The following is a 22,466-nucleotide window of genomic DNA, read 5'->3' on the forward strand; positions in this document are numbered from 1 at the left end:
GGATGAGCAGACTCTACTTTCTCAGGAAGCTCAGATTCGCTAATGTCTGCAGAAAAATGCTGGAGATGTTCTTCCAGTCTGTGTTGGCTAGCACCATCATGTATGCTGTGGTGTGCTGGGGGAGCAACATCAGCTCCAGGGATGCCAGCAAGATCAATAAATTGATCGTAAAGGCTGGTAAGATCATTTGACACAACCTGGAGACATTGGAAACAGTCAGAGACAGGCGGTCCCTGAACAAACTGGTCTCCATCACAAACAATTCCTCACATCCACTACACCAGGGCTACTCAATTCAGTCCTACGAGGGCCGCAATTCAGCAGGTTTTCCATGTAACACACCTGAGTCAAATTAATGAGTCATTGTGTAGAACCTGATTGGCTCTTAGAGCCACCTAATTTGACTCAGGTGTGTTGGTGCAGGGATACATGGAAAACCTGCTGGATTGCGGCCCTCGTAGGACCGAATTGAGTAGCCCTGCTCTACACAGTAAACTGGAGGGACAGCGGAGCACTTTCTTTAACAGATGCTGCAGCTCTGCTTCATAAAGAGGTTCAGGAAATCACTCCTTCTTTTCACAATAACTCTGATCAATAACTCCTCCATGTGTGAGAGGTGATCATCATCTCCGCATTTACCCAAACATAACCAACAATCCATCATCATAATTGTATATAGTCTGTGTGTACAGCTATTTTATTAGTTTTTTCTTGGCCTCACTTTTATATATTGTGTAAAATTGAGTTTATTTTCTATTTCTCTTTGTTTACATTTTTTCTTATATATCTGTTCTGTATTTTAATGTGATGGCTTCTGCTGTAACAGAAACTTTCCATCATGGGATTAATAATCTATCTATCTATCTATCTATCTATCTATCTATCTATCTATCTATCTATCTATCTATCTATCTATCTATCTATCTATCTATCTATCTATCTATCTGTCCGTCCGTCCGTCCGTCCGTCCGTCCGTCCGTCCGTCCGTCCGTCCGCCCGCCCGTCCGTCCGTCCGTCCGTCCGTCCGTCTGTCTGTCTGTCCGTGTTTTCTAACAGAACAGCAGCAGCTTGTGATCCAACACACTGACTGGGACTGAATTGATTGTTCCACTGAAACAGTGTTTACATCCTCCTCTCTCTGTGGTGGCTGTTGGTTATTGACCAAACATCATCTCTCCTCAGTGACCCAAAATGATCATCAAGGGCAAACTGCAAAACACAGTGAAACACTGGATGCTTATTAACTCATGAGACAACTGCACTCAAAGAGGCTACGGTGTTAGAGCAGCTCTCGCTTTTTAATTTGTTGTGTCCATAGGCGGAACATTTCACCCTCCTTGCCTCCAGTGTTGGCCCATGTATGAATGTTCAGCAGTGGTTGGTGTGGATTGGCTGCCTCATTTCTGTCACCAGGTATGAATGGATTCACTGTACTCTGAGTGCCTTGAAAAGAGCTTTATAAATCGAATCCATTTTTATGGCATTCAGAAGGATTTCCAACAATGTACAACTTGCTCTGTATTTTCTTATCTACCTAGACATGTGGATCACATCACATTTGTGTGAATTTAGACTGAGTGCTGAATGCAAAGATAAATGTAATGTAAATTTCTGACAGAGGTTTATGAACTACGGAGTCAGATACGTGTCAGTAAAGAAGTTCCAGTAAACATGTCTGCATCTTCATCTAAAGTTGTTTCATAAAAATTTATAAAGTTTGCTCTCAATAAAAATCACAGAATGTGATATAAGTGTATTCAGTCTATGAGATTTAAAAAGTTTTAACTTTCTAAAAGTGACAAATGTGAGGGTGAAATTTCGGTTGTGGTTTCTTCATCATGAATATGAGCCAAGAGCTGAGAGTTTACTGTCACAAATGTGTCAAGGCGTCAGACTTTGTCCATGCAGGAGAATATCAATCAAACTAATTAGGAGTCTGAAGTCTGTTCGACTTCATGATGAAGAATTGAGAAAAAATTTAAATATTTTAATTAATTTGAATCAATTGAAATTAACTAATCAAATGAATTAATTTATAAAACTCAGATCAATTTGTTTTTAATTATTTAATTAATTTCTGGTGACAACAGTGACTCCACTGATGCTCGGTGAGATCTTAGCATATACAATTGAAAGGTTTCCTTTGTCACTTGGGTTCAAAATCAGCTTCTCTCACTGCGATTTATTTTACCTTTGGATTGAATTTAGCAGCTTATTTCCTCTCACATTTGTAGCTAACGCTAAAGCCGGATTTATACTCGTGCAGCGTCTGCATGCGGTCGGTTACGCCGTAGCTGACACTGGTGAGCTTGTTCTCACACGTGACCGTAGTTGTGTTGCTGTTCTCCTCCTAACCTGAAGGTGGCAGCAGGGGTGGTATCAGCCGGAAAACTCACCAGGTTGGAGTTCTTTTGATGTTTCACTTCAGTTCCAGTACATATTTTCAGTTTTAAAGCAACAATGTCGTCCAGTATGGTTCAGTGTCTTATTAGCATGTGGAAGAAAATGAAGAAATAATTCGATCAGCGTCTCATCAACTTGATCCATTGGGAGTTGTTTTGAAAAATGGCGGTTACTACACAAATTTATTGGTCTTGTGTGGCATTTCAGCCACGGGAGTTTCTGTGGCTGAAATCTGTGTGGCAAGGTTATTGACAGCAGCAGCAGCAAGCTGCATCTGTTGCTCCCTCCTATTTTCCACAAATGTCAATATGTGCAGCTCAGCAGCTGAAAAAAAGATGAAACATTATATTTAAAACATTGTTTTAAAATAGTGCTTCATGATCTAAAGTTTCCAAAAATATAATGCTGAACTCTGTTATTAATGTATATAATTTAAAACATCATCTTGACAACATCGAATGAAAAGATTTTACCTGAGCAGGGAATAGGTCCAGTACCAGTCCTCCTCAGTCTAAAGCTGGGGCTGAACACTCTTTCTTGATGTTCAGCAGAAAGAGGTGCAGCATGGAGCTGGTGCATTGAGCTTGAAGGCAGATGAGAGATGAAAACTGGACACTCTGGAACTATTTTTTTTTTTTTTTTTTTTTTGCATAGGTATTTTTATTTATTTATTTATTTTTTATCAGTTTTCAAGAAAAATATCTGTACCTTGTCCACATTGAGGATTTTTCAGATCTGGCACATTTCTAACAGAGAAATGGCGGACAGGACTGGCAGGTGTGGCAGACACAGATAAACAGCTGGGAAAATGAATGTGACAATAAGAATGTGAGATTTATTAGGTAAGTGTTGGGGATAAGCAGCTGTAAAAAAGCATTCATTCTTATACCAGTAAATCAAACAATGTTATCACAGGTTTGTCTGCGTTCTACTGGATTTCTTTTAAGTTACATTTGCACCATTTTCAGACATAAACAACACAGGTTATTAGTAATAAATCTCAAATGGAGCGATACTCTATATCTGTTACTCAGAGTAGCGTTCAGTTTGCAGAAGTTACTAGTAAAACAAGAAGATTAAATATCCATGAAGTAAGGAAAAGCTCTAGTAGAGGTCTGGCAGTCTTCACTGGCTGGTCTGGTGTAGGTTGAGGAATAGCTCGTGCTGGAGCCGGGGGAGAAATTGTTGGTCTTAATTTTTGAGCCCCATCCCTGTTCACTGTCAAAGTCTGTATTAAACCAATATTATAGCAAAGCAACTGCCATGCTTATTTACTTATCACTTGCTAATTTGTAATTGGTTAAAAAACTGAGACTTTTGTTATTGAGTGGTGTTAAATATATGTGACAAGAATTACTTTCAAATAAGCAAATGATTAAACTTGGTCTCAAGGTATTTAACTAGCCTATAGCATGGAGGTGATTAGAATCATGGAGTCTGTAGACTTCAGAAGTGCTGAAGGATATGTTAACATTACAAACTAAATGTCAACCACTTTATTTGCTTCGGGAAATTAAACTGTGCCAATGTGATATTGGTGCAATCTGTGAAATTTATGGTTGTACAGTTCCTCTTAGTCTCTACACAATAGCTACAATTAGTACTGTGCCATTAACATTTACTTAAAATTAATCCAGTCTAGTTTGCTATTAATAAATTGTCATTGCTATAATTCATCTATTTGATTATTTATCATCCAACTACAAAGAAAAAAGTACAAAAGAATTGGCAAACTAGGCTTTTTTAATTCTCGTGGGGAGGACTGCAGACAAACTGTTATTTATCATGGATAATCCAGACCACAATCCAGACCAGACAATCAGGAATATTGAACATGTTCAATATTTCAGAGCCGATTTCTGAGGAACGCCGACAACTCGTGCATTGTGACTGCGTGGATGGTGATGTGGTACGGAATGTAGCCAATCAGAGAGCGAACTGGCTGGGGAACAAGAAGTAAATAAAGTCTGTGTTCACGCCGTCTCCAGTCTGGTATTTTTTCAGTTCTGGCTTTTTCTGTTAATAATAGTCCCAAGACCACCATCATTCCCTCGTCCTATATATCCTCTTCCATGCTGTGTATTGTGTTTTCCGGTTGTCGCTATGTTTCTTCTGCTTAGTTTTTTTTCCCGTTGTTGCTATGGTTCTTCTTCTTTGTTTTTATGCCGGTTGTTGCTATGGTTCTTCTTCTTCGTTTTTTTCCGGTTGTTGCGATGGTTCTTCTTCTTCGTTTTTTTCCGGTTGTTGCTATGGTTCTTCTTCTTTGTTTTTTTCCGGTTGTTGCTATGCTTCTTCTTCTTCGTTTTTTGCCCGTTGTTGCTATGGTTCTTCTTCTTCGTTTTTTGCCTGTTGTTGCTATGGTTCTTAGTTGTTTTTCCGGTTGTTGCTATGGTCCTTCGTTTTTTTGCGGTTGTTGCTATGTTTCTTCTTCTTTGTTTTTTTCTGGTTGTTGCTATGGTTCTTCTTTGTTTGTTGCCAGTTGTTGCTATGGTTCTTCTTCTTTGTTTTTTTCCGGTTGTTGCTATGGTTCTTCTTTGATTTTTGCCGGTTGTTGCTATGGTTCTTCGTTTTTTTCCGGTTGTTGCTATGTTTCTTGTTCTTTGTTTTTTTCTGGTTGTTGCTATGGTTCTTCTTTGTTTTTTGCCGGTTGTTGCTATGGTTCTTCTTCTACGTTTCGACGTTTGTCCGGCTCGGAGGACTAGACTGTAGATGAGTTGCTGGACATGTCATGTGTGTTGTCCTGTGATTACATTTTCGGAGCACACCACACACAGTGTGATCAAAACAGATTTTTTTTATCTTCACATGTGAGGTCTCGACCAGATTAAAAAATCTCAAAAGATTAAAAAAAATCGTTATGTGTGTACCAGGCTTTAGACACATTCTCTGCTCCCAAAACTTCTGCACTTGGATATGTTTTCCTCTCTCTTGGGTTGCTGAATGAGTTGTCTGTCAAACATCCTCTAGCCAATAGAGGACTAGATGAATCGAGCCAATAGTCCTCACCTTCTCCAGGGTTCGCTTCTCTTAGTTGACGCAGTGTACTCAGTAAATTGGTACGTAACTCTGATCATCAGTAAACGTGTATGGACAACCCAAACCAGCAATCTCTAGTAAGCATTATGTTTTGATTATGCTTTTCTTTTAGTATGCATTTGAGTGTTTTGTAATGAAAGCAAAACACAGTGACTTGCTAACTCAGTAAAAGTACTCATTTAAAAACTAAGTGTACATATACAAATGTACAGTATGCCAAGTATAAAGCTAATGTGTTGGGAAAGGTTTTTTTTTTTTTACCTTGTCCTCTCCTCATCCTCACTTGGACATACCAGGTGTGATCCATCAGCACATGAATGCCTGTATATCTGGACAAGTGCTAGTTAGTCAGTGTGCATTCTTGCCTCCTGGGTGGCTCTGTGGCAGATCTTCGGCTGCCGTGGTGGAGGTGGTTGAGTAATTCAGCTGATTGTCCTGCACTCCTTTCTTTCCCCTGCCAGATTTAGGCGGTCTTCAGATGCTCATTCTAGGGATGGTGAAACCAAGGCCTCGTGAAACATTGAGTCAACTTTAACATAAATGCGTGAAATCGGCTCACTGTTGAAACATTTGTCATGAGATGGTTCATTTTGGGGGTTTTTGTTGTTTTTTATTTTCCCTTATGGCATGTTTTTATTGGGTTTTCCTTTTTTTATTTTGAATTCAGTTGCATTGTATTGTATAGTGTTGATTACTTTTCCTGTTCCACCTGTGACCATGGGTGGAGTATTAGTTGTAGGTGTTGGGCTACGGAATCACGGCTCAGATAGCCAATGACTCAAGGTTTGGAGCGGTGAGCGAGGGTGCAGCAGGTAAAAGAGGAGCTTATGTTTTTACCCACCGATTTATGGTGGCAAGGTGGAGGAATTTGAGTGTTTTTTTTAAATTGATTTTACTTTGTTTTTGGGCTTGCATGTGTTTTTGCTGCATATGGTAATCACTCATATTCAGTTTTCTTCATTTATTATTGTTAATCCATTCACTGTTACAGTTTCATATTGTGTGTTCTCTTTTTAAAGAATATTGAAGTTACTGTTTTTCTGCAGGCTTACTCTGCATGCTTGTGTGAAGTCAGACTGACCACTCTCTTCCAGACCTTGGATATGGAAAAGTTAAGACTAGTTTTCATAGACGCACACCTGCAATAGATAGCACTAGTTGTTTAGAATACCAGCCTGTTTTGGTGAGAAGTGGAAAGAGAGTGGAACCATCCAGTCTCCTTTGTCTGACGTTTATCAGTTTTAAGACTGACCTTCTCAGGGGACCAGCTGAATAAAACTGTTTTTCTCCGATGAATCGGGCAGAGTCTCTCCTGACTTCATGCGAGTCAGGACGACCACTCTCATTATTTGCAAGTAATTCTGTATTCAATAATTCTCCTGTAATAAACTTCATATACTTTTACTCATTCCAGACTCTTGGTAATTTTTCTACGACACATGACAAGCAGCAGTGATCCCAGGGTCGCATCCAAGTCAGAGGCAGAGGTTACTATGATCAGGTGCAGAAGAGAACAGAAGCAGTAAGCAACAGCAGCCACGGCGGTGAAAGAAGGGCGCAAAATGCCGTGTACGGGCCGGATAGGGACCCTGTCCGGCTATATGAGTGCCACTTCACAATGCACTACATCAGATACTGCCGACAGCTTACCTTACAGGGCCACCTCAAGGAAGACGCGTAGTGGAGCCAAGCTGAGGTGCCAGTGCCTGATGAGCCGGTCGGTTTCCCCGGGTCATCACTGACGACACATCAACCGAGGGCTTGTAGCGGTTTTACCCATTGTGGGACCTTTTTATTTTTGGATTCTCTTTGTGTACCAATAAATCAGCTCAAACTGTCTTTTTGCCTCCCCTTGATGTGACAGTGTTGCTCCCCACTTAACTCCTTAACTTGCAGTGTTTTTAATTTAAAGTGGTGTGACCCAGTGAAGGGTAACACATTTGACAGGGTCAAAGAGCTCCATCTGTTGGCTGTGGGCATCTGCATCAGAAGGACAGCGCTGACATGGCAGCTGTCATCCCTCTCATCTTTTAATAAGTGTTCAATAAATTATACGTTTTCTACCATGAGTGGTTTGTCGGTTATATAAATGACAACGAGGGGTTTTTAGGTAAGATTAGTTTGGGTAACAGAATTGTGGTGTAATTTAAAGTATACCAACTGAAATGACAGCATCTACTCACAACTAGTGGGACAAACGTATGAAAGAAGGGGTGCTTGTGCAACGGGGATATTGGCTGTTACTGATTTTTATACAGTTTTACTAAAATGTATTATGAGAAAAATGCTTTGGCAAATTTGTGATGTGTCACAGATTTTCTTTTAGAAGTATTTTCTCAATGTTACACTTCAGTCTGCTCCACTTCTGGCACACTACCTCCAGCTTTGGAGAGATTGCACCTGAAAGAAATGCAAGAATTAAATTTATAAGTAGCCAAGCTTAAAACCATTAAAAATCTATGATTAGAAGCCAGCTCGGCTGTCTGCGGTCCTGCAGGTTGTGGTTTTCCTCTGCAGCTGCAGACAGAGACGTTTCCTCTGATGCTTCTGAATGAAGTTTTTGATTAACTTTAAAGTCTGCTTTTTGTAAAACTATTTTAAACGAAACTACATAAAAGGGAAATAAAGCCTACCTGTGATGCTGAAGGCACCGCCCGCTCTGTTCTCATACGCCTAACTTGTTCAGCAGTTACCCTGGCAACAGACGTTTGTTTCCCAAACTCTTACATGTACACATATATGTATATATATATTTATAAAACTAACCCAACTATATGTAATTTGATATATGTGAAGGTATGTGTACTGTGTGTGTGTATGCAGTATTACTTTTTGTGTTTGTCGCTGAGTATATAAATGTACCTCATCAGTAAGACTGCTGTCCTGCTAATGTGATTTTCATACCATCAACTCAATAGTAATATGGATTTGTGTGTGTGTGTGTGTGTGAAGGAGTGTGCATTGCGGTGCATCATGCTCTGGCGCTGAAGGACACACTGCTGTTTTGTCCCAGGTCTGACCCGCCCGTTATCCTGGTCCGGCGGCTGATGGGCCAGTGGCCCCCCCTTGTAGTGTCCAAGTGTCAAAAGTTGAGCTTAGTCCTGGCTAGCGCTTAGGAATGCAGCCTGTTGTGTTTTTGTTGATTTAGAAGGTGTTATTGTGAGCATGTTTTTTGTGTTGTTTGTGGCTTTTGTTTCCAGGATTGTAACTCTTAGTGAAAATGCAGCCATTGCATCTTGGTTATATTTGGAAGTGATTTGTCAATTTATTAAGTCCTCTGTGCATTTTACTTCATTGATTGTTAATAAAATATGGTTTTATTTGTGAATCCGTCTGTTTAGGTGCATTATTAGAACCTGTGATCTTTTTCTTTTCCTGAAGATTACTTGAGGGTACATTCCCCCTCTAATTGTCAGCAAAGTAAACACAAACCTGAATTCTCTTGCCCTTGCCACACTCATAAATTGAGACAGACGTTCTGCTTTTATAGTACTATAAAATTAACCCACAGTGTATATGGCGCTAATTATCATTCCTATAAGTTTGTTAAATATGTAGCAGAATTATTAGTGCACTACTTCTAGTGTTGAGTAATTCAGATACATTACCGTGATGTCAGCCTTGTTACACTTTGTCAACTAAAAACATTTTAAACTGTTTTTTCTCTCTCAAAATATATAACATGAAACTAACCATTTTTTCCAAAATCTCAACCCTATTATTCCTACTCCACGTCACATCTTGGAGAGATTGTTCAAATCAAATGCACAGTCAGCCATCCTGATGTTGATCTACATAATCTCTACTTTGTCAGGCGCAACTACATTTGGTCTGGAGCCAAACTTTTTCCAACCAACTAAATGGCGAGTTGAGTGTGTTTTTTATTGTTTTTTGTTGTTTTTGTTTTTTTTTTGTCTCTGACATTTATGCTGCTGTAACACTGAAATTTCCCAGTCTGGGATAAATAAAGTAAGTCTGATCTGCAGCGCCGTCACTGGCAGAGCGTGGAACATGTTATTTAAAAGGTCCAATTTGTTTAGAATAAGATATTAATTTCATCGGGGGCTAATCATTTTGTCCTGATACGAAAGTTTATACAACGGTTAAAAAAACAATTGAGATGGCAGTGGCTGATGTCGGCTTTTACTGAGGAGTCTTCAGCAGAGACAACAATAAATAATGCATTTAACTAAATTTACATTAATTTCTGTTTAATTCAGACTTTAAGTTCAAGGTCTTTTTTTCTTTTTATTAAAGGGAATATTCAAGCTTTTACTCCTGTAAAATATCAGCTTAGTCTAGTTGCTTTAGCTTTGCTTTTAGCAACCGTACTTGTTTTCCACAGTTTTCAGAGACCATGAACACTATAAATTTACTGTCATGACTTCATTCAGATTTCCAGAGCAGGAACATTTATCCCCTCAGCGCACTGCAACTTTTTCTGCTGAAAAAGAAACCTACAATAAAGCTGTTATTCAAAACAGTGTTTAAAAACAAAAATCACATGTCTATATATTTTTTTTACATCTGTCTTTAAATATCCAGAACCCAGTCCTAGTCAGTCATTAACCTGAGTCGTTCAACAGTAATAATTTCTAAACAGATAAAGAGGAATTATTAGCCTTCAATGCAGAATAAAAGAATAAATCCCTGCCTCCTGGTCAGGCTCCACTGGGTTCAGATACCATGTAGTACTGGAGCATTCACATGTTGGACTGAACACTGATAAAAATATATGATTATTTAAATAAATCCTGGAAAGAGGTGCTGTAGAAGAAGGATCGCTGCCACCACCATAAGGCCACAGAAGAACAGCACCAGCCAGACTGGGAAGTATCCTGAGGAATACACCAACAACAGCCAGTCAGAGGTCTGAAGTTCAGGATTTTACTCTGCTGAACAATGATGCCACACTTACTTTGGTTAGGTATAGCATGAACTTGACAGCGACTGTCCACAGCTACACTCAACATGGCTGTTTCATTGTTCCCTTTAATGTTTCTGCCTCTCAGGGAGCCAGGCAGGAAGGCCAAATCTGTCACAACGATGCCGTGGGACTCCTGAACGTAATACAACTTCTGCACATGAAGAAGAACAGAATTATCAGTTCATTCAGTATCTGACCAGTAAATCTGATTCATTCACTGATTTCTGATAAGGACATGTGATTTAGTTGCTGATTACTGTCCAGTAAGTCTGATTTAGGTGCTCAGCTTATCTCTGGCAGGTAAATCTGATACTCCTACCTGTAGGGAGAAAGCGATGTAGATTGCTACTGATCCGGTCACAGTTCCAAGGCCAAGAAATGTCCCAGAGTCGCTGTCAAAGACAAGTTAAAAGAGACTGACAGACTTTTCCAAACATCACTTCCTCCATTAAATGAAGCAGCAAAATAAAAACATGATAAAGAAAAGTGGAAAACTATCCTGGTTTGACAAATTTAGATTTTATATTTCTTTCCTGGTGATCATGGATGCTGAGCTACAGAGTAAAGGAGGGCTGTACAACGAAGCTGGACTTTCTCTTTTTGAGGTAACTTCAGGGTTAACACGGCTTTTCCATACTACACAACCGGTTAACTGCTTACCAGGGTATGTCACCACGGTAACGCTGAATGGCTAACCTGCTCTGGAGCAGGTTATTTTCTGGATAAGAGATCAACCATTATAAAAGCACCACCTCCTGACCAATCAGTTCTCTTGGAAAATGGCCGTCTGTTGACCTTGGTGCACAGATCATGAGAGGAGCGCTTAGGAGAGAACGATTTTAGGGATAGATGCATCCTTTTGATTAAGGAATAAAACCTTGTCACTGATCGTTTTGAAGTAGGGCTGATTGATGAATCGATTAAATTGATACATTTTCTGTTTCTGACTATTTATTTTTACGAAAATCAGGTTTGTTTTTTTATATGCACCGCAAACGCTCTCCTTGGGCTTCCGTAGTTAGCTGCGGACTCAGCCCTCCCTCCGTACCAGAACGGCGTTTCTGAAAGCACTAACAGATATACAGAGAAGTGAGCCGTCACACCTGCAGTTAGCCGTGCGTATAACTGCTCTCCTTGAGATACAGAAGACAACTTCAGCCCACAAACTCGTTAAGAGACGACCTAGATCAAGGGAATTATTTCTGCCGTGGATCCCATAATAATAATGGTCACACATGGCATAACTGCAGAACCACGAATTTATGGAACACACAACTACTTGTGCCGTCACGGAATATTTTTTTTCCTACAAAACACGCTCACACTGAGTGTTGAGCCTCGAGGAACTCATCAACTTTTTGCCAGTTATTGACGCCAGTATTTTTAAGTTACAAGCTCTAATAACAAAATGATCCCCATCTCCCCCTCACAGTAAATACTTGCTCTATACTTCAGTTGCTCTATTTCAAACTCTATCTTTAAGTGCAAAATACATTCACACTGACATTTAAGCCAAAACTCAGTGCTCTAAAAGTACCTGGATGCTGCCCTAAAATCGGGCAAAAATCCAGCGTGAAACGTGAACGCTATGCACACTAAACGGATGCCATTTCGCCAACGTAGCGGAAGGGGACGAACTTTCCACCAGTTTTCCAGAGCTAAATAATGGCGGGGAAAAATACTCTTTGCTCCGCGATATGGAGGAAAAAATGGGATTGGGAAATGTGGCAGACAAACTAATGTTTTGACAAGTTGGGACATTCAGGTCCACACTCCAAACTCGGTGACAGTAATGAACCAGTTCGTTTTTGCCAAACACCAAAAAATATAAAGAAGAAGAAGAACTGCAGACCAGAGATCAGGGTTTACTGAACGCATCGAACGGAGAAAAGAAAGTAAATGGGATGAAAGAAAGCAGATATCTTGCTCTTGGTTTAACAGTAAATATATATATAAATATATATATATATATATATTTATATACACACACATATATATATATATGTTCCCTCCTATGAGACTGTAACATTTAAATTGGCGTAACTCCTTCAAGAGTATGGGACTGGTTTTGTGGATGGCGAGAAGTTTCTCATCACGTTGAGGATGCGCTCGTCTTCATCAGAGGGTTAGATTGATGGATTAAGAGCCGCAGCAGCAGAGATTATGCCGTTGTCATCCATTCTGCGCTCAATGTTGTCAGCCAGGGAGACAGGAAGTTGCACACAAAACTCCTCTGCCTTGTGAAGGCCTCCATCACCTGGCTGAGACACACTGACCGCCTTCAATGCTGCGTATATATATGTTGTGTATATATATATATATACACATACACATATATACACACACACCTGGTCCCCTTGCTCTGTGTATATAAGGGTGGGGGGGCCTGGGAATGTTTAATCCTCCAAAGGGGGGCACGGTAGTTTCATTACCACTGAGTTTGACTCATGCAAGACTTATTTTGAAATGCATTCGGGACCAGACACTTCACGTTAGTGTGTTGTTAACAGACATGTAATTGAGGCTAATTTGGTCTTCCCCTGGGTAAAAGACAACCCATTGTCTCCAGCCGCCCGTCTTCGTGTTTGTCTGCACTCTTGAGAAAAGAAGGCAAAAGGATGATCTGGAAAAGTTCGAAAGATGACAGCAAGCAAAGAAGAGAAGAGAACAAATTACATTAAAGTTTTAGAAAGGTTCTCGTTCATTCGTTTATTTCTTATATTCTCGTTCATGCAACAAGAAATACAAAAACCTTGTTCATCTGTAACCGGTCAGATAACAAGTTTATACGCAAGTCGTGTTTTATGTGAAGCAGCAAATTAACAAAACATTTTTAGGTTTCACACGGTGTAAATGCGACAGCGGTGAAGCTGGTTGGATATTCGACAAATTCAACCTCCACCGCGGACCACAACGGTGACGGCAGTTTTCAGTGTTAATGAAAAGCTGGACATGTATTTTCCTTTGTCGTCTCAACACATAACAGTCTTTAAACAGCAATGTTTTTCACAGCTGGCGTGAAACTGTTCTGACACCGGCCGTAACCACTGCGAGAGCGGTTGAAACCATTCTTCTAACAGTGGTCACCACCACAGTGAAATGGTTCCAGCCACTCCGACAACTGCCACCATTCTTCGCAGTGGTCGCAGCCACAGCCACTAAATGATCTCGGTGCTGCTGCAGTGCAGGTGGAGGCTCCTGTATAGACGCAACTATGAAGTTATTAATTTACAAACATCAAATTCATTCTGTAAAGTAAGGCAGGCAGATATTGTTGGCGGGCAGAAGAATCGCGGTCCAACGCTAGTACATCACTACTGGTAAGTGCAAAACGTCAGGTTCCATTTGGGTCAACACTACGACTGTGTGCACTACAGAAGAAAGTGCTCAGTGCGCACTACAAACTAACTTCCAGTGCACTCACGTAATGAGACACAATGAATAAAAAGGAAAGTGAGGAAGGGCTCTGACTAAAACGTCTGCGCCATAATAAAGTGAAACAGAGTGGTCTGAGTTCTGTCCTCATATTGTCTGACCAATTCATTTTATAAAATCTGACAAATTTATACAGTCTGCAATTTCCTGCCAACATTCCTTCCTGGCCGTTGCTGAAGAAACAGTGTTGATTTTGGCCTGGATGTGTTAAAATTCTTCATATTTATGAAGAATAACTGTCTGTTCCTCTATGGTAAAGTAGGCTGCTCTGCAGGGCTTCTCTACAATTGCTCAGACGCTACAAAAACTACCTCCTTTATAAGAGCTGATAAAGATGGAAAACCCTGGGTTGAATTACCGAGTTGATAACCAGCTTCGTCGTACCGCTTGATCCAGGTCCTGAATGTCTGGGTAAGTCAATCCAGGTAAAGGAGAGACATGTGGGGTATGTTAATCATGCTTCATAGTACAGTCCTCAGATGTTACTACGTCATGTTTGTATACACAACATGTTTACGTTTACATCTGTGAAGGCAATGCTGATTAATATTCACATTAATGCAGATTAATAATCACATTATAGCCACTTTATATTCACATGAGCAACACATGCAGAAGTATAGAGATCCATGTCTCGCTCTGGGAACTACATTTTATATGCTTTAATAAAAAAATTTAATAATAAAATGAGAACAGATCTGGTTTAGTCTGCACTCCATACCTATTTTTTCTTGTCTTTTCTTCTATAATTTCCTTTTTTTGAGTTTTTTCTTTGTTGTATTTTCCTTCCTTCCTTGCTGCAGGTGTAAATCTGAATAAGTCATGTACAGACATGAATAAAACCCTGTGGAGATGGCTGATAAAAGATGGGCACCAGTAAAAATAAATAAATAAAAAGTGCTCATCATTTATTGGAGTTGTTTCTTCTTTTTGATCAAACCACCAGTAACACCAGACATTACGTCGTGCTGGGTTTTTGTGGCTGACAGATGCATTAATTCTTTCTTTTTTTTTTTAGGGGTAATGTATTTGAATACTTCTTCATTTAGTCCAGGTATGAATACAGCTCATTAGAAAAGCATATTTTGGTTATGCGAGCATTATGATCAGTTACCTGATGGCCAGACTGGAGATAACCTCAGCCCCACAGGGAGAAGTGAGCATGGGCAGGAAGCTCTTCCCATCCCACTTTGTGAGATAACAGGGAACAGGTTTCCGTTCTCGCTTGTGGGGGATCTGAACCGTGTAGAGCCTCAGAGCATCTTTTTGGTCCTCCACCCTTCCAAACCTGAAATCAAACACAATAATCACTGAATATTTAGCAAGATGGACAGCTTTTTTAAAAACAGTTACTATATTTTACCTGCAAGCCAGGTATCGATAAGACTTTTCAGCTATATGAGGCATGGTTTCATTCCAGTTCAGACCCATAGCCAACTGGTCACCGCTCCATACACAGCAGGAAAAATCTCTGCCAACAGTCACCAGGTGCTGCATGAAGACACAAGATGTTGATGATAACCAGTTAACCAGTACCACTCTTACTTCTTACTCCCATTAAACAACTGTGTTCACCTTATTCTCTGGGCTGATGGTCAAGTCTTCAATCTCTCCTTCATGTGCCCTAAAGTCAAACTTCTTCTTTAGGGAGGGAAACTGGAGGAAACACAAAGATGATCAGATGTTCTGGACTGTAAACACAAGGTTAAAAACAAACAGGTACAAAGATAATAAGCAAAAGGACGCTGGTTACCTCCCAGACTCGGATGTGTCCGTCAGTACCTCCCGTCAGCAGAAGACTCATGTCAGGACTGAACCGTACTACTTTCTGGAGCGGGTCCTGTGGGTTCAGGTCCGACTGAAGGTCAGCGAGTCCGGTCACTGTGATGTGAGCCGTCTCATCCACGGTATCTGACATATCTCCAGATTCAGCAGCTCCATCCACCTCAGCTTTGTCTCCTTTCACAGCTCGTCGCCGGGTGCTACCTTGCTGCACGCCGTCCCTGGCTGCAGAAAAGATGTTCACTTTTACTTCATGTTGCCAAGTTGATCTAAGATGGTGCCAGTGTATGTGGCCTGCCGTCTATCACTCGCAAGTTTGTTTCTGTTTTTACTGCTTTTACTCTATACTGGTGTATGATCGTCAGTCTCTCCTGGCCCTACATTATCCAGCCAGAAATGTGGTGGAACAGAAGAACAGAACAGAAAACTTTGCCTTTGCTTCTTTCCGCGATTCCCGCTTACCTATGCCGCGCCCCGAACACCACCATTGCCGGGTTACGAGCAGCGGAAGGCTGGTAAAACTCAAGAGACATTTAGCACATTGTTCTGGGGATTCACTGTCCCGACCGAGTCTGGAGTTTCTCTTTGCTTCTTTCCCTTCCAGCGCTCATTGGAGTCCACCAACGCCTGGTTGGTTCCTGTTGTGGGTCTGGAGCAAATTTCCACCTCGCCTCTGGTGGCGCGGGGTGAATGTGGGGAAGCTGCGGCCTCTGTCGGGTCTTCAGGACTGTCAAGCGTTCGGCTCCTCCTGCTGTAGTCAGGCTTGGTCTGGTGAATAACAGGTCACTGTCAACCAAAACTTTCATCCTAAAGGATTTCTTCACCTCTAATGAACTGGATTTGATTGCTGTGACAGAGACCTGGGTGAATGCAGGCGAGTCTGACATCTCTGAACTTTTACCACCCGATTTCTGCTTTTTTAACTATCCGCGGATTTCTGGTTGAGGACGAGGAACAGCGACTGTGTGCAGGAATATTTACAAATGTAAGCAGCTTTCTTTTTTTCCAGCTTTGAACTTCATGTTTTCGAGCTGGGTTCCTCTTGTCCTGTACTGTGTGCAGTCATATATCAGCCTCCTAAATATCATCAGAACTTTATAAATGAGTTTAACTCATTAACTTTTTACTGAATTGGCCTGCATATGATCGAGTCCTTATCATTGAGGATTTTAATATACACGTATGCTGCCCTGATAAACCGTTGGTTAAGGACTTTTTAAGCCCGATTGACTCTTTTAACTTGACGCAGTGTGTGTTTGGACCCATGGACACATGACTAGCGTCACACACTGGACTTGGTTTTAAGGTCTGGTTTTTCTTTGTCTAATCTGAGGATCAGCGATGCGGTTTTCTCTGATCATTTACGGGTGATATTCAACATCACTCTGCCCGGCAATATTTTTAAACCTCCTGCTCAAGTTCGTAAGGCCGTATGCTTAACCCTTCCACTGCTGGTCGGTTTTCATCACTATTCCTCACAGAACATGCGTTTCCCGAGAGTCATGACGTGGAAAGATTTCAGCTCTTGGTTTCATCCCACCTGTCAGACAGTTTTAGATGTTGTGGCTCCTCTGAAACCCAGGTTCCCTAAAACTAAAGCTGAGCCGTGGTTGGATGAAACAACTCGCGCTGTCAGACGCCAGTGCCGAAAAGCTGAACAAAAACGGAAAAAGGATTAACTCCAGGTGTTGTTTCAAATTTTAAAGGACTGCTGGCATCATTATCAAAAACTGTGAGAAATATCAAACATGTTTGATATTGTCGCAGATCCAAGACTAGGGAAAGATTGATCAGCCTCGGATCTTTGTTGGGAGACTGTTATCTACCGAGCTGTTGCAGCAGAATCAACCACTTCCAGCAGTTTGGATGATTCCAGCAATGTGACGACACCAAGCAAGATAGTAACCATAGCAACCACAGGTTGTCCCATCTTCTCCTCTTCCTTTGTAGGCATCGTCTGCAGCTGGATAACTCATTAGGACGAGTTGGACTGAGTTAGGACTGACTGAAAACGGGGATTAAAAGTTACCACAGGGATAACTGGCGTTCATAGCAACGTCGCTTTTTGATCCTTCGATGTCGGCTCTTCCTATCATTGTGAAGCAGAATTCACCAAGCGGCGGATTGTTCACCCACTAATAGGGAACGTGAGCTGGGATTAGACCGTCGTGAGACAGGTTAGTTTTACCCTACTGATGATGTGTTGTTGCAGTAGTAATCCTGCTATTACTTCCTGTGACTTACTGGTTAGTAAGTCGCAATTACGTGTTTAGTATGTCTGGTTTTGGTGTGCTGCAGATGTTTCCTGATGTTTTACAGAGTTGAAGTTGCACAAGCTGAACCAGGATCAGTTGGGTTGAGCTCTAGTTGCCTTTCTCTAAGTTGAACTTGTGTAAACTTGTGCAGGTTAGTAGCTTATTGAGTGTTCCACCACGGTTCATCTCTGGCTGGGACGTGGACGTTTGTGAGTGGCCCGAGTGTGATGAAAACATCTGCGTTGGGCTTCTGTTGTTTTCTGTCAAATTTGATTCATGGATGCGAACGTCTCACATAATGTTGCTGTTTAGGTTGTTTGATGAACTGATCTCAACCACTGACAGTCTGTCATTTAATTCTAAAGTCTGATTATTGGTTGAAATGACTAGGTTGACTTTGTTATTCATAAATTAAATTTTTTGTTAAATCTGTCTTATCTGATATCTGCTGGCGCTGATTTTAAGTGTCGGCAAAAGGGTTTATTTTTTCCAATAGTAGAAAGAAATTTTTTTTATTGTATTCTATATCTAATCTGCTTCTAAATGAGCCAAATACTGAATTATTATCTTAAAAAGTAAAAATTCATTTGATAAATGGAAATGTCCATTGTGATCAATTACCAGCCCCGGTTCTCTGTCCTGGTGCCTGGACTGGTGAACACTCAGGACGGTGGACTGAAGATTCAATGTGATCTGTTAAGAACAGTTGCAGCAGCGAGTCTCACCATCTTTTTGTGCATGTTTTCTTCCTTTCTTTGTGCAGAGTTTATAAGACATGAGGCAGCAGGTCCCGTCCTGGCCTGCAGCAATCACACCGTTACCCACAGCCATGTTCATTGTAGCACGGGTGTCGGTATCATGGGAGTGAAGGAGACTGGTGCTGTACTGGTGTTCTCCAACCAGCTCCAGATGCAGGAAGTGCTGAAACACACAGTTATAAATCTGTTACATGCCTGTCATCAGCCCTTTAGTTTAAAAATTTTATCAAGTTTATCCATCACATATAATCAAAGTCACCAATAATACAGCCTCAGCAACATGAGGTAATCCTGCAACGAGGTATAAACAAACAGAAGGTTCAAAAGAGCAACAATAAGTTCATTTTAAATTGACTTAAAGCTACAGATAAAAGATATTCAAGATATTATTTTAACAAGCATCTCATCATTTCCGTTTTAAAGTTTTTGAGAGTATTTGCTGTAATTAAATGATCCTCCATTCTGCTTTCACTTCATCATGGCCACATCTTCAAAAAAAGAAAGTAAAGAAAGTAAAACCAACATCAGAAAATGGTTTCATACGCAGTGGGAGAAGAGACCAGAACAGAAAAGGAAAAGTGTTTCCTTTCTAACATCTGGGTTATGCCATGTGTTTTCTGCAGGGTTTTAAGAGTGACTGTGATTTTTCATTAAAGGCGACAGCCTTCAGGACTCACCACAGCATTCTTTATGCCGGTCTTAGAGGCGCCCCCTCCTCCTGCTGTGATCACCAGCCCTGTGGTGGGGTCCACTTTAATGCTGTATAATGGAAAGGGGGCTCTGTACAGATCCGGCACCCTCCTCTTCCTCATGGTTTTCCGATGCAACTACTTCCTTTACCCACAACTATGGAAAAGAAAGAGTTGGGTGTGAGAAATGCTCTGTTCAAAAAACAAAGTTAATTTAGACGATCTTTCAAGATAAATATCTAGAATAAAAACAAAAATAAAGAAATCTACTTTTTCTAATTCTGAAGTCAGTAAACAACATAATTGGACAGAAGATTAAAATAAAATAAAAAAACAGCTGATTATGAAATAAATTATGTCCAGGCACAGATCTTGTAAAATAATCAAAACATATGTGAATGGTGTTGATCTCTGAAAGACTAATAATTAATATTTAATCCTGAGCTGGCTAAAACCTATTTATTCACTGAGTTTTTTGGGTTAGCTTGTCTTCTCCAAATGTGAAACAAAAGTCAGACTGATATAAATTAGTCTCTACTTTTAATTTTGTCTCGTCTACCTGACTTGATGACGGTGTTATGTTAGCTAGAAGCTGCTGACTCTGCACTAATGAAACCAGCACGGTTTAAATGACTGACTCTGAAAACCGCAGACAGTTTAATGAAGTTAACGACACAGCAGCTAGCTACAAGTCAGCGTCGGGCAGACCCACGGACACGGGGACGCCTCTGGGTTTCTTCCCCTACCTGCGCGGATCCTCCGATTTATCTCCTGTTGGGATTTAACAGATGACTCAGAAATAAATCTGAATTTTTCATGTTGGACAATCAATTACAAAGTGCTGCTGTGAAGAAGAGCTAAGCTACAGCTAAACTAGCGGAAGCTCAACCGGAAGCTCTATACCCACACGTCAGCAACTTTTTTTTTTTTTAATGAAACTTTATTGTAAACAACACAATTACAATATATATACGTGAACAAAATGACAGCAAGTCAGATAGAAAGATAAACAAGGATAATCGTATAAAAATAAAAGTAAATTAATACGTAGAGGACAGTACATTGGCAGTTAATGTACATTATTGGATATTTAGGGTAAGTTTACTTCACTCAACTTCAAAAGATAACATATTTAAATGCTGAAAGAGTAAACATTTTTCTAGCTGTGGCATTTAGAGTACATGGAAGGATTTAGTTCAACAAGAAAGATATATATATATTTGGGGAGGATTTCTTAAATCTGGTTTTATGTATGTGAAATTTCCCAATCAACATTAGTGTGTTGACAATGCGATTTAGGAGTTCATCGTTGCAATTATATCTGCAAATGTCTGGGGGAAACTGATACAGAGTGACCACTTTTATTCAAAATAAATTTCTCGACATCCTTCCGAAACACATTAGAATGAGAGCAGTGGCAAAACAAGTGTAAAACATTTTCTGGTTCAGCATTGCAAAATGAACAAGCACAGTTAATATTTGTGATCTTGGCAATGCTGGCATTAGAGAGGTTAATAGAATTTTGAAGTGCACTTCTCTTATTAGAAATACAGAACTGAAAGGAGTCTAGCCAGGTTTTTCGCCAATCAGTATTCCTGAATTGTGAATTCCAGAAGGATTTCCCTTTGGGCATAATCTTACTTTGGTTTCTTAATTCTTTTCTAATAAATTTATTTGTGCATTTATTGTCAGTTATGTTAAATCCTCCAATTATGAATTCATTTAATTGAGTGTATAACCTATAAGCAAGCTAAAGACTCAGTTGTTTAGGGAGCATTTCCACACTTAGCTTAACTCTTCTACTCAACAGAATGAGTTAGAAAGATTTGTCCAGCTCTTTGGCTCAACCAAGTACTGAAGAAGTTGCATACACTTATGCCCAAGATGATGTTGTTTGATGAAATTGTGATCTTGTATTTAAACAAAATGACTAAAAACTAAAAAAAAAACAAAAAAAAAAAATTACATGCACTGCCTCTAGCACTACATGGCAGCACCTGGGCCCAACTGGACTTAATTATGATGTGAATAGAATAGAATAGAATAGAATAGAATAGAATAGAATAGAATAGCCACCTAGCATAAAACTGTGCAAGAATTTTCACAGTATATGTTGAGTAGTGATATAGGTCTCCAATTTTCAATGTGCATTTTATCTTTTTCTGGTTTAGGTATTCATGTGATTATGCTTTGTTTCATGGTTATTGACATATCTTCTTTTTAAGACACTCATTATACATAAGCAGCAGATTTTCTTTTATAAAAGTATCTGTAAGGCCGTCACTTCCAGGTGATTTTTTAGCTTCATTGAATGAACAGCATCATTAACTTCTGAATATGAGATGTCTTTATCACAAAGTATTTTGAAGTTTTCAGAAATCAGCAGAGCAAACTGCTGTATGTGCTCCATAAACCTAGAACAACTTGCTTGATTAAATTCAGAAGTATATAATTTGCAACAGAAGGAAGTAACAGATTCAGAGATGACTGTGGTATCAGAAGTAGTTTTGCCATCTATACTTAAAGAGTGTATGTTATTTAACTTTGCATTTCTTTTTTCCAGTCCAAAAAGGTAGCTGGAATTACTTTCCCCCCTTCTAACCATTTGGCTCTGGACCTAATAAAGGCACCTTTAGCTAAATTTATGTACATTTTGTCAAGTCATAACATGTCAGCAGTCTTTTACTCCACCATAATCACATAACAAATGTTTCTGAGCTTTGTTCAATGTTTAGTCAATGGTATACATTTCTACAGAGTTTTGTTTGGACTCCTCCAAAAGTCAGATATAAAACCTTGTTTCTGTTGTTCCAATCAAGCCTATCCAATCTATGGCTACAAATATTCATTTCATAGTTTAAATTACTGTAGAAGTCAACCAGTATAATGGCTGGTCATGCCCAGATGACCCAGTTTTAAACACAGCGTGTATTTCCACAAATACAAACTCCACATGCACACGCCATGATGATCCATGCACGCCATGCCATGCACATGCATTACACCATAATTATTCACAGAAAGCTTTCTGAACATGAAATGATCACATCTGGAAGAGAGAGGTACAAGTCTGTGTGTTAGGTCAGACAGAAAGATGGAAATTATGGAAACCTGAGACCAGTTAAGGTTTATCCATTAAATGTTTTTTTTTTTTTTTCATTTGTTTTGTCCTTTTTTTTGT

General features: G+C 40.0%; 1 protein-coding gene across 2 annotated transcripts; it reads right to left on the bottom strand.

Moving 5' to 3' along the window:
* Nucleotides 1–9,566: 9,566 nt before the first annotated feature.
* On the bottom strand, nucleotides 9,567–20,193 carry preb (prolactin regulatory element binding). 2 transcript variants are annotated; one of them, XM_041988331.1, is made up of 10 exons: nucleotides 20,032–20,193; nucleotides 19,274–19,442; nucleotides 18,564–18,759; nucleotides 15,555–15,808; nucleotides 15,377–15,457; nucleotides 15,165–15,292; nucleotides 14,916–15,089; nucleotides 10,686–10,758; nucleotides 10,358–10,517; nucleotides 9,567–10,277 (listed from the first exon to the last, which is right to left on the bottom strand). In XM_041988331.1, the coding sequence occupies exons 2-10, from the start codon at nucleotides 19,406–19,408 to the stop codon at nucleotides 10,183–10,185; spliced, it is 1,296 nt and encodes a 431-aa protein (XP_041844265.1). In that variant the 5' UTR covers nucleotides 19,409–19,442; nucleotides 20,032–20,193; the 3' UTR covers nucleotides 9,567–10,182. The 2 variants fall into 2 exon arrangements, with proteins under 2 accessions (XP_041844265.1, XP_041844266.1); XM_041988332.1 differs by lacking the exon at nucleotides 20,032–20,193 and adding an exon at nucleotides 19,845–20,001.
* Nucleotides 20,194–22,466: the final 2,273 nt, after the last annotated feature.

Source organism: Melanotaenia boesemani, chromosome 6 (genome assembly GCF_017639745.1).
Source record: "Melanotaenia boesemani isolate fMelBoe1 chromosome 6, fMelBoe1.pri, whole genome shotgun sequence".
NCBI lineage: Eukaryota > Metazoa > Chordata > Actinopteri > Atheriniformes > Melanotaeniidae > Melanotaenia > Melanotaenia boesemani.